Source organism: Physella acuta, unplaced genomic scaffold (assembly GCF_028476545.2).
Source record: "Physella acuta isolate Inbredline_101_S28 unplaced genomic scaffold, ASM2847654v3 ptg000161l, whole genome shotgun sequence".
Taxonomy (NCBI): Eukaryota; Metazoa; Mollusca; class Gastropoda; family Physidae; genus Physella; species Physella acuta.
Genome location: NW_026731680.1, coordinates 750528 through 763311, shown reverse-complemented (window position 1 = coordinate 763311; position 12784 = coordinate 750528). Strand labels below are relative to the sequence as shown.

At 34.9% G+C, this 12784-nt stretch overlaps 1 protein-coding gene across 2 annotated transcripts; it reads left to right on the top strand.

The window, feature by feature from the left end:
- The first annotated feature begins 5578 nt into the window (after positions 1-5578).
- On the top strand, positions 5579-12737 carry LOC131935840 (lipopolysaccharide-induced tumor necrosis factor-alpha factor). Of its 2 annotated transcripts, none has more exons than XM_059292533.1 (4): positions 5579-5652; positions 9902-10150; positions 10940-11081; positions 11388-12737. In XM_059292533.1, the coding sequence occupies exons 2-4, from the start codon at positions 9946-9948 to the stop codon at positions 11488-11490; spliced, it is 450 nt and encodes a 149-aa protein (XP_059148516.1). In that variant the 5' UTR covers positions 5579-5652; positions 9902-9945; the 3' UTR covers positions 11491-12737. The 2 variants fall into 2 exon arrangements, with proteins under 2 accessions (XP_059148516.1, XP_059148517.1); XM_059292534.1 differs by having other exon boundaries at positions 5636-5707.
- Positions 12738-12784: the final 47 nt, after the last annotated feature.

The window sequence follows — 12784 nt, the reverse complement described above, 5'->3', positions numbered from 1 at the left end:
CCATAATGTGTGACGTTTTCAAGATCAGCTGCGTCTGCATTATTTTTCACGATTTTTTTACCCATTGACTCCTGGCTCGTTTTTTTTTTTTTTTTTTTTTTTTTTTTTTTTTTTTTTTTTTTTTTTTTTAAATTGTAACTTTGAGTCGTTTGAATCATTTTTTATTTGTTGTAGATAACGATAATTAGATCTAGATCTATATCTATAAGAAAGCCCAGTCCTTGTCTTGCATGTAGCTTGGAAAGATGTTCTTGATTAGGTTTAAAGCTAATTTCTCTCTGTAAATATCAAAAGCAGAGAAAAGCAAACTTTTATCTTATTGCTTAGCAAGACATTTTATTTTTTTTATTTTTTGCTAAAAGCATTGGGGCAGCAGCACTGATAATTAGATTTTTACAAGCCGGGACTATTTTTGCGTGGCTGGTGTGTAGCTAAAATATTAACACGTCATATTTCATATTCTTATCTAAGAAAAGGAAAGTTCTAAAATCCATACCGGAACATTCTGTTACCAGTTGTGTCCCTTTGTGATAAGCGTATTTAAATGTTGTTTACATTCGTGTTTCGCTTATCTTTCCATTGTGAAAGACGAGTTATGGATCACGGACAAGCTCAACAGAATGGTTAGAGTCTAACCGTTAGACTAAATTGATGTTATGTTGTCCCCAAAACAGGAGTGGCTCAATCCAATGTTACAATGATGCAGTAGCGTAGCGAGGGGGGGGGGGGGGCGGGGAGGGACATATGTCCCCGGGCGTCGACCTTAGGGTAGGGGGCGCCAAAATGGGTTGGAAAAATAAATTGAAAGGTTGAGGGGGTGCAAATCGAAAGTTTGAGGGGGGGGGGAGGGTGCAAATGGAAATCTCGAGGGGGTGCAAATCGAAAGTTTGAGGGGGGGGGGGTGCAAATGGAAATCTCGAGGGGGGGTGCAAATCGAAAGTTTGAGGGGGGGTGTAAATCAAAATCTCGAGGGGGGGTGCAAATCGAAAAGTTTGTCCCCGGGCGCCGGGAAGGGTCGCAACGCCTCTGCAATGATAATCCTTAAGTAATAAATGCAAAGGGATTTTTTTTTTATTTTACAATAACAAAAGTAGACAATGGTGTTTTTATGTTTGAAACTAAAATGAAATTGGAGTCCATATCAAAAGCGAAACATATACTTCTTTTTGAATTTGGCAATGCAAAACAGAAATTTTAAAATACAGTTTTAATAGACTTTTTTTCGTTCCAAGGGAAGCTATCGTGTAATAGACTAAAGGAAATATGTTATTACACAATTACTCCCCCAAAATTGATTAAAGCAAATATTGTAGGACATTTTTATAGTCCATTGATTTATTATGTGTAACTTAAAATTAAACATAAAATATTTAGGCTTACTTTTAAAAAAGCAATTTTTGTAAATGTTTTGTTATTGTAAAAGTTATTCCAATTCTTTTTTAAATTTCATTGTTTTGGAAAAAGTGACTCCACGGTCTAGCCAGAGGGCTGCCAAGTAGGTCAATAAACAGTTCTACGGCTCAATAAAACCTGCATGAGCCATATAACTGTTTATTGACCTACTTACCAGCCCTAGATCTGTCGTATAGAGTCCTTGCAAACACGTGACCTAAATCACGTGATACCTACGCCCGCCGCCACTGTGGTGTACATCAGACGTAAACACAATCAGCTGTTCGCCAGCGCTGGACGTGTTCACCAGCGCTGGACGTGTTCACCGTATGTAAAGAATCGCGCCCGCGGAAAAGGAAAAATATGTTAAAAAACTTGAACTCTTAGGAATTGAAGATCCTTATACAGTTATTGACAGTTTCGTGGATAATATAAATATGTGGCCGAAATTTCTAAATAAAAATACTGTTAGTAATACCGTTTGCGTTTAGAGTTTAACCCTTTCCCCGGCAACATATTTGGTACCCTGTCCCCGGCAACTGGGTGGATTACACCCAAAGACTTTCTTATAGTAAATTCTTTTCTTAGTTCATTGTGGGGTGGGTAACAATACTGACACAGTTGAGGTATTCAGGGCACAGAGGCCATGGGGAACACAAGACATGTTGTTGTCAATGGGAGAGCTGTAATATGATACTAGTGGTTGATGGGATTCTCAAGCAAGAGTTAACCTGTGGGTGGACACATGTAGTGATTTATACTCTTTGCTGGAGCTCTGACTTGCAGTTACAGACAGAACTGTAGTTTAGAGTTACAATAGGGTAATGAAATGCAGGGGTAAGATTGCCTGTGGGAGGACATATATGGTGATTTGTACTCTTTTACGGAGCTCTGGAAGGTAGATAGAGACATTCGAGCCTTTTAGAGTAACTTGACATTAACCTCATTAGGAGTACGAATGAGGACAAAAAGGCAAAACAACTTTGTAATGCTGCTTGAAAGTTAATACTGGGCAATTAATTGATCAAACTGGGAGTGGGGTGGGTGTTCTACAGGTTGTGACCCTGAGAGTAAGGTTTATAAATAGTCACAAACGTTATTGAGAACACAACAGAAACAAGTCTTGAACGCTTTTGTCTTAATTCAAGTGGTAATGATAAAGGAATATATTTGCCAGTTTTAGTATAGCAGGGGAAAATGACCAACAAGTTTTGAGTCTGAACTATCAGTATCAGAGGTAGATGATGAAGAAAGGCAGCCATCAGTATCAAGCAGCTCTGATGACGAGGTCTACCCAATATACTGCAATTCAACTATCAATAATGTGTCAACAGTTGGCACTCATAATGAAATGAAATGGCTGGTGCAAAGTGAAGAAAAAGAAATATTTTCAGGAAAGACAAAGTAACAGTACACTAGACCACTGCCTGAAGTGCTAATCTCAGGAAATTTATAAACAGCCTGACCCAAAATATTTCTTCTGTGCATGAATACAAAAAATAATACAACCAATATTTGACTGCATTAGCAGGGATGGAGAGAAAGCAAGAGGAGACACTGGCACTCTGCAGAATAACAATTAAGTTGTATGTCAATTCATTTCTGCTTATGGAAGTTTTTGAAGGCAGAATTTTCTATGAAGAAATTCAGCAACCTTCTGGGTCATATTCACTTCACAACAATAACACTAACAGTCCATCAGGCTCATGGTATATTTGCTTCCACTATGGTAGATATTCCATTCAAATTTAGAAAGGTGTTATGTTTCTGGAGAGATCATTACTAATTAGCAACTGGTTGATTTTAGAGGTGGGGGTAGATTTATCCAATACATACCAAGCAATTCCGATAAGTATGGAATTAAAATATTTTGAACCTGTGACTCATGTTACACCACTAAAAGGGTGCCCATATTTTATAAAAAAAAAACTAAAGTTCCCTGCCAGCAAAAGGAAATGTCCAGTTATTTTAATATTATCTAACAACTGTGCTCTCTGAGGTGCAAATTATTAAAACGTTCTACTGTTCTATTATTTTATTACTGAAGTTGATTACTTCAATCCGGTTTGATATTTTTGTTACTCAAATACCTTCAGATTGTTAATTTATAGTTAAACTTTGAAAATGTAACACAATGACTTAACCCACAATGAGTAAAAACAAATTGTTAGAAGCCAGTTTATAAGTTATAAATATTTTTTCCATTCAAAATTGTGTACGGGTGTGTAGCACCCAGTTGCCAGGGACCGTATAAAAAAATTTCAAACCCTCATAAAAAAAAAATTTACGCATATTTTTAAAATTTACAACCTCCAATGTGTTCATCCCAACCACCTTATAGATGGGATTGAGGCCCAGAAAAATTTATAAAACGAGACTCAAGATATGAGCAAAAATATAGCGACTTCGGGTCGATTACACCCAGTCGCCGGGGAAAGGGTCAAGTAGACGAAGCTGATCAAATGCAGTAATATATTAGAGGTTATCTACTGTAGCAAACGTGAGACCACTTAACTCCTACAAAACCCACACTACAACGGCTAATATAATCCATGGGTAATAACCAATCTGGGTAGCATGTTATACAATTTAAGACCCTTATAATCCAGCAGGGAAGTAATCAGACACATTAATACTGACGTTCAACCCTCATGATGGCTGCCCCCACCTGTATCTAGCCCACAATAAAACCAAAGAGGAGTCTGCCCTCCCCTGAAAATGTCTCACCTCCGTGATACCCAGCCCCACAGAGATAGTATTTCTTATATAATTTTGACCCTCAGGGCCCAGCAGGGAGAACAAAGGGGAAAGTCCCACTGCTCTCCCCTCAACACTTCTCACCTCGGTGTCATGTTATGTCATTTATAGCACACACGGCTTATCAGGGGAAAGCATTAAGGCATTAAGAATCTTAACTCTGGACAGCTACACACTAGTATACTAGCTACACACTAGGTGCCTACTGTAAACTACTAGACTGTAGGCCCTATGTAGACCTGCAATTGTATCAATTGTAGACTGGGTCCATTGTTATTATTCTAAACCATCTCACTTATAATGTTTCTAGCTTGATTTGTTTCTTTTATAAACAGTGGATTTAAAAACAAATTAGCCTAATCATTAACCAAATAATAATAATGTGGTTATTTGTTGTTGGCTGGTATGATCTAGATTGTACTACTAGGCTACAAAAACTTAGTAGACCAATTACTAGATTTGAATTTAATTAAACTCAGTCCAGTATCAGATACATATTGCTGTAAAAAGACAACAAAGTAGGTAGGCCTTAGTAATTTATTAAAGCCTTCTACTACAATAATATCAACTACATGCTTGTATAAAGTTTTTACAATTTAATTTAAGTAGCAGATTCTAGATCTAAGTCTAGTCATATAATCTATTTCAATTTCAGAAAATTTCGTTTGCTAAAAAAATGATTAGATAATAGAGCGAGATTTTAGATCTTAGAGACAATTAAATGCTTTATAAGCCTATTATGACTACTTTTGATTTATTATGGGTGTATTTTGAATCGAATGTAGATCTAAAGTAATTAAATTTAAGTAAAGAAGTAGATTCTAGATTCTATGTCTACCCAGCGGAGCCAGGTATTAGGCCTACTATTAGATCTTATTATTCTTATTAGCCTATTACTTTTGACTTTGTCTTTTACTATTAGTATTTGTGAAGGTCGAGCATATTTGTTTTATTAATAGTTATCTTTTATAATTAAAATGAAGTTTATTATTTTACTGTCCTTACATGAAACAAAGTATCGAGAACTACATTTGATCAGATTCGGCTACTTTAACTCTAAACGCAAACAGTATTACTAACAGTATTTTTATTTAGAAATTTTGTCCACATATTTATGTATACGAAACTGTCAATAACAGTATAAGGATCTTCAATTCCTAAGAGTTCAAGTTTTTTAACGTATTTTTCCTTTTCCGCGGGTGCGGTTCTTTACATACAGTGAACGCGTCCAGCGCTGGTGAACACGTCCAGCGCTGGCGAACAGCTGATTGTGTTTACGTCTTGTGTACACCACTGTGGCGGCGGGCGTAGGTATCACGAACGGACGTGACGTCATATGAAAGGACTCTATAACAGTACAGCAGTTTACACCGGAAACATTTTTGATTTTTTTGCAAAAGATTTAGTCAGACGATCTTAATTTATTTATCAGTCAGAAGAGCCTCGCCCTGTCTAGAATCTAGATCTAGATCTAGATCTAATCTAGATCTATCTATCTACACAGTAATTAATATTATAACATTATGTAATAATTTGTAGTAAAATATAGCTAGTAAAGGTAAAAGTATACAGTATACACTCCCTTTGTGTAACACTTTTTAAGAAAAGCATCAATAATCTAGCTAGACTTGCTAGATCGACTACCGATAACAACTAGAGTCTAGATCTAGAATCTAGATCTAGATTCTAGAATCTAACAAGTTTTTAAAACTGTCATAAATGATAAACCGAGGTAAAATCTTAGTTTAGCGTCGTAAATTCGGCCAAAACTAGTAGTAATGTGGGAGAGAGTGAATTAATGAATATGTCATTAAATATGAGTATATTTTCGTATATTTTAATAAAATATTATAAATAATTGAATAATAGATCACCATTGATGGTTAAATCAATTTAAATATCCTGAAATTAATTTTTATCAACCCTGTTCGAGATAGTAAATTTGCTATTAAAAACAGCAGCCATCTTAAGAAAATGTTATTGAGAGTAGCTTCCCTTTCATTTCTATTCATATGAAAATGTATTTAAATATGATCGTCTTGTTGTATAGTCCGTATTACAAAGCATTTTTTTAAATGTGAATTTCCTAACAAACAACTTTATTAATTCTAGAAGCATTGTGAGATGCAACTTGTATCCATGTATTAAATCACGTTTTTTCTTACTCAGAGGCGTAGCGACCCTTCCCGGGACAAACTTTTCGATTTGCACCCCCCCCCCCCCCCCCCTCGAGATTTCGATTTGCACCCCCCTCAAACTTTCAATTTGCACCCCCACCCCCCTCGAGATTTCCATTTGCACCCCCCCCCCCGGCGCCCGGGGACATATGTCCCCCCCCCCCCCCCCCCCCGTCCCCCTCGCTACGCTACTGATCTTACTATTACTAAATAGTTGTGAGTTTTTTCTTATTGTTTGAATGTTCACTATTTTCATTTCAGGTTTTTCTTTTCATCAGTTAGTAATTCTATCGTAACTTATGACATTTTTTTTTACTTCTCTTTACCTTAATAATAATTAAACCCCAACCTCCGTCATATTTTTGTCGTCAATGTCACAAGTCATAATGTAAAAAATTACGCTTCACTCTGCCTTATCTAAGATCTCTAACCATAATTTTGACAACATTAAATGTTTGTCATCATTTACATATACAAAGAGACCAAATGTATTATCCACCAGCTTCCCTCGTAAAACATCATCTAAAACAATGAGCCCGTCCACCCCTTAAGTGCGTGTTGTCATTATGGTCGATCCCAAGTCTCCACCTGCCAGACACATTTTGGTTATCCTTTGTTGTCAAATCGTCAATATCAAGTACACAAGTGAGTGATATGGGGTTGTCCATAAATGATGTCACAATGATGTCACATATGATTTGCTACGGGAGTGAGTGAAGATTTGTGACGTCAACTCAGGCGGCTTTGCAATTTATGACGTGTCGGTCTCATGAAAGGAGGTGAACGGGGAAAAATACCTAGGTGGTTGATGGAGAACCTCTATAATGCTTTGTTCAATCAAAATAACGATAAATAAGCATTAGTATACGTATACCTTGCATAAAACACAAATGTCGCAAGCCTGCTAGTTTAAGACATTCGGCAAAACGTCCGCAACACATTATCCCCGTCAAAAAGGCTTGCCACCAAATGCCTGCTGACGAATAAGCCGTGTCTAATGCGGGGCGTTAGGAATACGGCCATTAGCATGGGCCACGTTAGAGCACCAGTAGGCTATCGCGCTTTGTAAGATGACGTAAATACTTAAATTCAATTTCGCTAAACTGCGCGAAAATTTAGTAATGTTCCATCGTTTGAGGAAATTTATTTTCTTGGACTTAAATTGAAATATGTTGACTGTCTGGTCTGGCTCTTAATTTCCGAATATCACTTTTAATGTATCAAGATTCAGAACTATAATTTACTTTAATATAAGTGTCATCTTATCGTTTATTGTGGTTTTTAAAAAGCGCAGAGCAGCTACAAAATCGGACGGCCATCCTGTTTTCACCAAGCTTCTTTTGGAGCTTAATATGGGTAGTCTAGTTCTATACGGTGTGAGCTTAATACATTTTTAAAGGGCCGAAAGTCTCAAGACAGCAAGCTTGCAGAAATAACTACGTACGTTTAAATGGACGAGTGATAGATGTGTTAGGGGCTGTTTAATGAACACCAACTTATGTAATCAAACTAAACGTCGCGAAAGCGTCAAAAAGACAGTGCTTATTGTTTTTTTTTCCTATAAAATTAGCCTAACGGTCGGCGGTACCGCTACATGACGTCACGTGCGAGCGTTAACTCGGTGACGATGTGCTAAGTGGGGGAATGAAAAAGGTAGGGTTCAAGAAATGCGACTCGGCAAGCTTTTGACATTTCTTGACCTTTCTTAATAGTTCTTTCGTCCCCACTGAGAAAATGGATCACCAATGAATGACGCGTCATACTTCTACAGCTGGTCTTTCTCCCACAACCATCCCGTTTTCACGAGAAAAAAAACCTGACCAGTCTCCAAAATCACATCGCTGAGTTCTACTCAACCTCTCCCCACCACAAATCACAATTTCTATCTGAAACAATATGTTCATATGTTTGCTCTGTAATAATGCACGCTGTCATTACTATCTTAAGAGCGACGTCATTTATGAGCGATCTAATATTGATTTGCTTACTGCAAATAAAGTGTTAAAAAGTTCGACCTCCCAACAATTGTTGTGGTCTTGAATGCACACTATTAAGTCTGATATGGTCTATTAGTCATTCATGTCAACTATATTTTTAAAAAAAGAAAACTTACTATACAGGGGGTCATCCATAAATGATGTCACGCTTTTTTTGACGATTTTTACCTCCCCCCCCCCTCCCCTCCGTCAAACGTAGTCACAAAAAGCCAGACCCCCCCCCTAAAATGACGTCACACCTCAGCCTACACCCCCCCCCCCCCCCCCCCTCAAAATTGCAGTTGAATTTTTTTTTAACAGCTATATTTTTCCAAAATCTTGTCTGAACTCTGTCAAAATAGAGTATTTTAATCAATTGTTATTACAATGTATTAAAACAGTTTTTTAAAACGCAAAATAACGTCTAAAATTCGTTTTTGTAACATTGCTTTTTTAAAATGCAAAAGTGTGATGTCGCACCATCTGAACCCCTCCCCCTCACACACAACGTCACAAAATTACGGGCCCCCCTCCCCCCTACGAGTGTGACGTCATTAATGGACGACCCCCGGCATATATTAAAACAATACAAAACAATCATATTAAACCACAAAATCAACACAAAAGACATGCGAATAGACAATTTATTGTTTTTAAAACATGGCCGCTGCTTGTATTTACTCATTGTTGTCTCGAACGGGGTAGTTTAAAGTTTATTCCAGGATATTTATGACTGGTTTGGTCTTGGATTGTGATTTGGTATTCAATTATCTGTTATATTATGTAAAATATGACATAAATATGGCCAAATGAAAGAAATATTCATTAGTTACCTTCATCGCACATTACTAGCTAAGTTGGAATTTACGACGCTAAACTAAGATTTTACCCTATAGTCTATAGTATAGTTAATGTTATAATATTGACTCAATATTATTGAGTCTTATAGTCTTACTTACTATTGTTTACCAACTCCTAGTCTAGCTACCTCTAGACTCTAGATCTACATATTAACTTGAACTATTCTAGTTCTAGTAATATCTAGATCTATTGATTCTAGTCTAGTAAATAAGTAATGTAAGATAACTAAACTAAATAACTAGATCAGTAATTTTTTACACTTTTACTTTTAGAGATTGCAGGCTTCTAGATCTAGCTAGTAGCTACTGATTTGATTAGTTAAGTTAGGGTTTTCTCTATTTCGTATAGATCTAGATCTCTAGATCTAGTTTGAATGTTTAACGTCATGCTCACAACTCATGACACAAGTCTATCTTGAATCTAAGAAAGGCATTCTAAGCATGTAAAGTTCTGTTAACTAGATCTAGTAAATTTACCAGGAGGAAATTATACTTCATCATAGATTTTTTTTAAGTTTAGATTAAATTTCCATAGATCAAGTAAAAAAAAGCTGCAACAATTTTTGTCATGAACTTAATTATTATAATTATAAATATCATTCATCAGTAAATACAACTAAATCTAGTATTCTTCAGTAAGGCATACTATTTACTAATTTTTTAAAAATTTGTTATTAGTATGTCGATTTCATAACAGTGATAACATTCATTAGCAATGTAAATTTTTTTCTTATCCTAGAGTTGAAATCCTAAGAGTCTCATAAGTTTGAAGATTGATTAATCATGAAGGACTCTGCACCCATTCTTCTACCATCAGCACCACCAAGCTACACAGAGGCAATCTCAGAGTCATGTAATATACAAACTAACCCATCAGTGGGCAACTCTGTACCAAGTGACCCCCCACCCAGCTACCCTCCCTTGACCAATGCAGCATATACAGGAACTTACCACGCCGTTACTTCAGGCCCAGGATATCAAAGATTTGGTAAATTATTTTTGTACAAAATGTTTTTGGTTTATTTTAGGTTGCTTTTATAGTTCTGGAAATGTACTTTAATTTGTTCAGCAAATTCTATTGGAAACCAAACAAATCAGTGGATGTCCTGACAGACATCATAGAAATATGTACCTAAAATGCAATGTTGCTGTACTCAGTCCTTCAGAAATCACAACCAGAATACAATTGTGGTGCCCAGCTCCTAGAAACTTGTGCCAGAATGATGTTGTAGTGCCCAGATCCCAGAAACTTGTGCCAGAACACAATGTCATTGTGCCCAGGTCTCATAAATTTGTGCCAGAACACCAGTGTTTCTTCCAGACTTTTTTCTTCGGGGGGCAGACACTGTTAAATGTATATATTTTCTATATAAATTCCATTTCGTTCGGGGGGGGGGGGGGCAGTAGACTTTCTTCCCCCCCCTCCCCCCCCCCCCCCCAAAAGATGCCTGGAAGAAACTCTGCAGGACACACCAATACTGAACTTAGCCACTACTCAGCAGCTGTAACTAGGTCTTTATTCATGTTAAATACTCATGTTCCCTTAAAATAAATCCCAGATTTTAAAGTACTGACCAACGCTGTTTTGTATGAGTAAATATGCTTAGCTATTATCCATTTTTTTTAATATAAGTAAATATATTTAGCTAGCATCACTTTTTTATTGAGGTTTTGAAATCCTTGCTTGATTTCCATGTGAAAAAAAAAAATATGTACACAAATTTTCTTTAAATGACAAATACTCCATATTGTTATCATTCCCTTTACTCATCTTTAGACCATTGCATCTCATTGGTGCAGCTAGGACCAGATTCATGTTTTGTACAGTGCCCAACATGTGGCCATGAAGTCATGACAGACATCCACCATAGAGCTGGAACCTTAACTTTTATAACAGCGGGCCTTTGCTTTTTCTTGTGGTAAATCATATTTCATAAAATGTTATTGATTTCTTTTCACTACCAGCTTTTACTAAAAACTAATTAAATTTTAATTATGTTTTAAAAATATTTTTAAAATTCAGTTTTAATATCAGAATAAATTAATATGTAATAGTAAATGTAATTATCTTACAAACCAATTTATTTTTTCTTTATTTGACTTATTTTCACTCTTTGTAATTCAGTAATAATTTATTTAAAAAATAAAAAAATATTTTGTTATAACTTTTAAAAAATATTTTAATAAATTTTGTTAAACAGTTCTAATATTTAAATATTTTCCAGCATTGTCTGCACATTTCTTCCATTTTGTATGGATGACCTACAGGATGTGACTCATACTTGCCCAATTTGTAAACATCACATTGGCACTTATTCCAGGATATAACATCAATGCTTCGTTTATCCAATATGTTGAAAATTTTAAGTTGGGTGCTCAGTACATCAACAAAATTAGGATCAGATTAATTATAGGCCTACAATTGATTTTTAGTTTTACACAATAAAAGACAGCCTTCATGTTAAAACTTTAAAACTAAAATAAAAATATAAATTTACTTTTTGGATTACATTATCATGCAGATAGACTAAGTAATTTATATTTTTAAATATGTATATGTATACCATTCATATTCATATAAATATATAATAATTAGTAACAAATTCAAATAGTATTTGTTGAGATAGTGCTGTAAAGTAATATTTAATATAAATATAAAGAAAAATGCTCTGAGAATATGTAACCATTTTTTAAAAATTTAATTGAAGGTTCATGCACCGATAATTTCAGCTCATTGTACGCTGTTTCTTTTCATATGAGAGGTGAATATTTTACACAATCAGATATAATCTCTACTTATTTACTTCTTTCAAATGGGTTTTTGGGATGCTGATTGATAGACATTTATATGTTTTTAAATATTTAATTCATATTTGTAGGCAACTAATAACATTTTAAGTTGGCGTATGAAATAAATTCCTTTGGTCAATTTTTTTTAATGTCATCTAAATAGTTTCAACTATTTTAAATTCTAACAGATTTGGTTTTAGTAAAAAAAAAAATTGTGTTGCTTAATTTTGAACATAAAATTTTTTAAAAATTGATTTCGATTGAATACAATACTGTCACCACAGTGCCTTATACAATTATTAGCTTGCAAATCATGTATTCAGTTTTGAAATATTCCCTTCTGCATCTGACTTAAACTTTATTCTATTAAATTTTTATAAACATTGTGATCTATATATATTTTTAATCATGTTATTTCATGATACAATATCTAGTCATTCTGCCTTTTTATTTATTTTTACTTAATGCTTTAAGGGTAAGGTTTTGTGATTTATTTATTTTTTGAGAAAAATTCCACTTCAGCATTGCAGCTTTTTATTGCAGTTTATTTAAAGCAAATATTTATGATAAAATTTTTGCTGGAAAATATTTAATACCATTACATACTTACAAAATATGTTTTATGGTCTGCATGTTTATAAAATAAATACACAGCGTATCTCAACCTCAGCTGTAATGTTAATGTAATTTATATTTTGATAACATATTTATTGTTGACTGACCAAAGTTTGCCTTTTTCTTTGATGGTCATTTGTTGAGGGTTAAAAAATAAAAAGTTATTGTTATTTCCTGTTTATATTCTTTTTTTAACAATTTGTGTGCTGCACAAGAT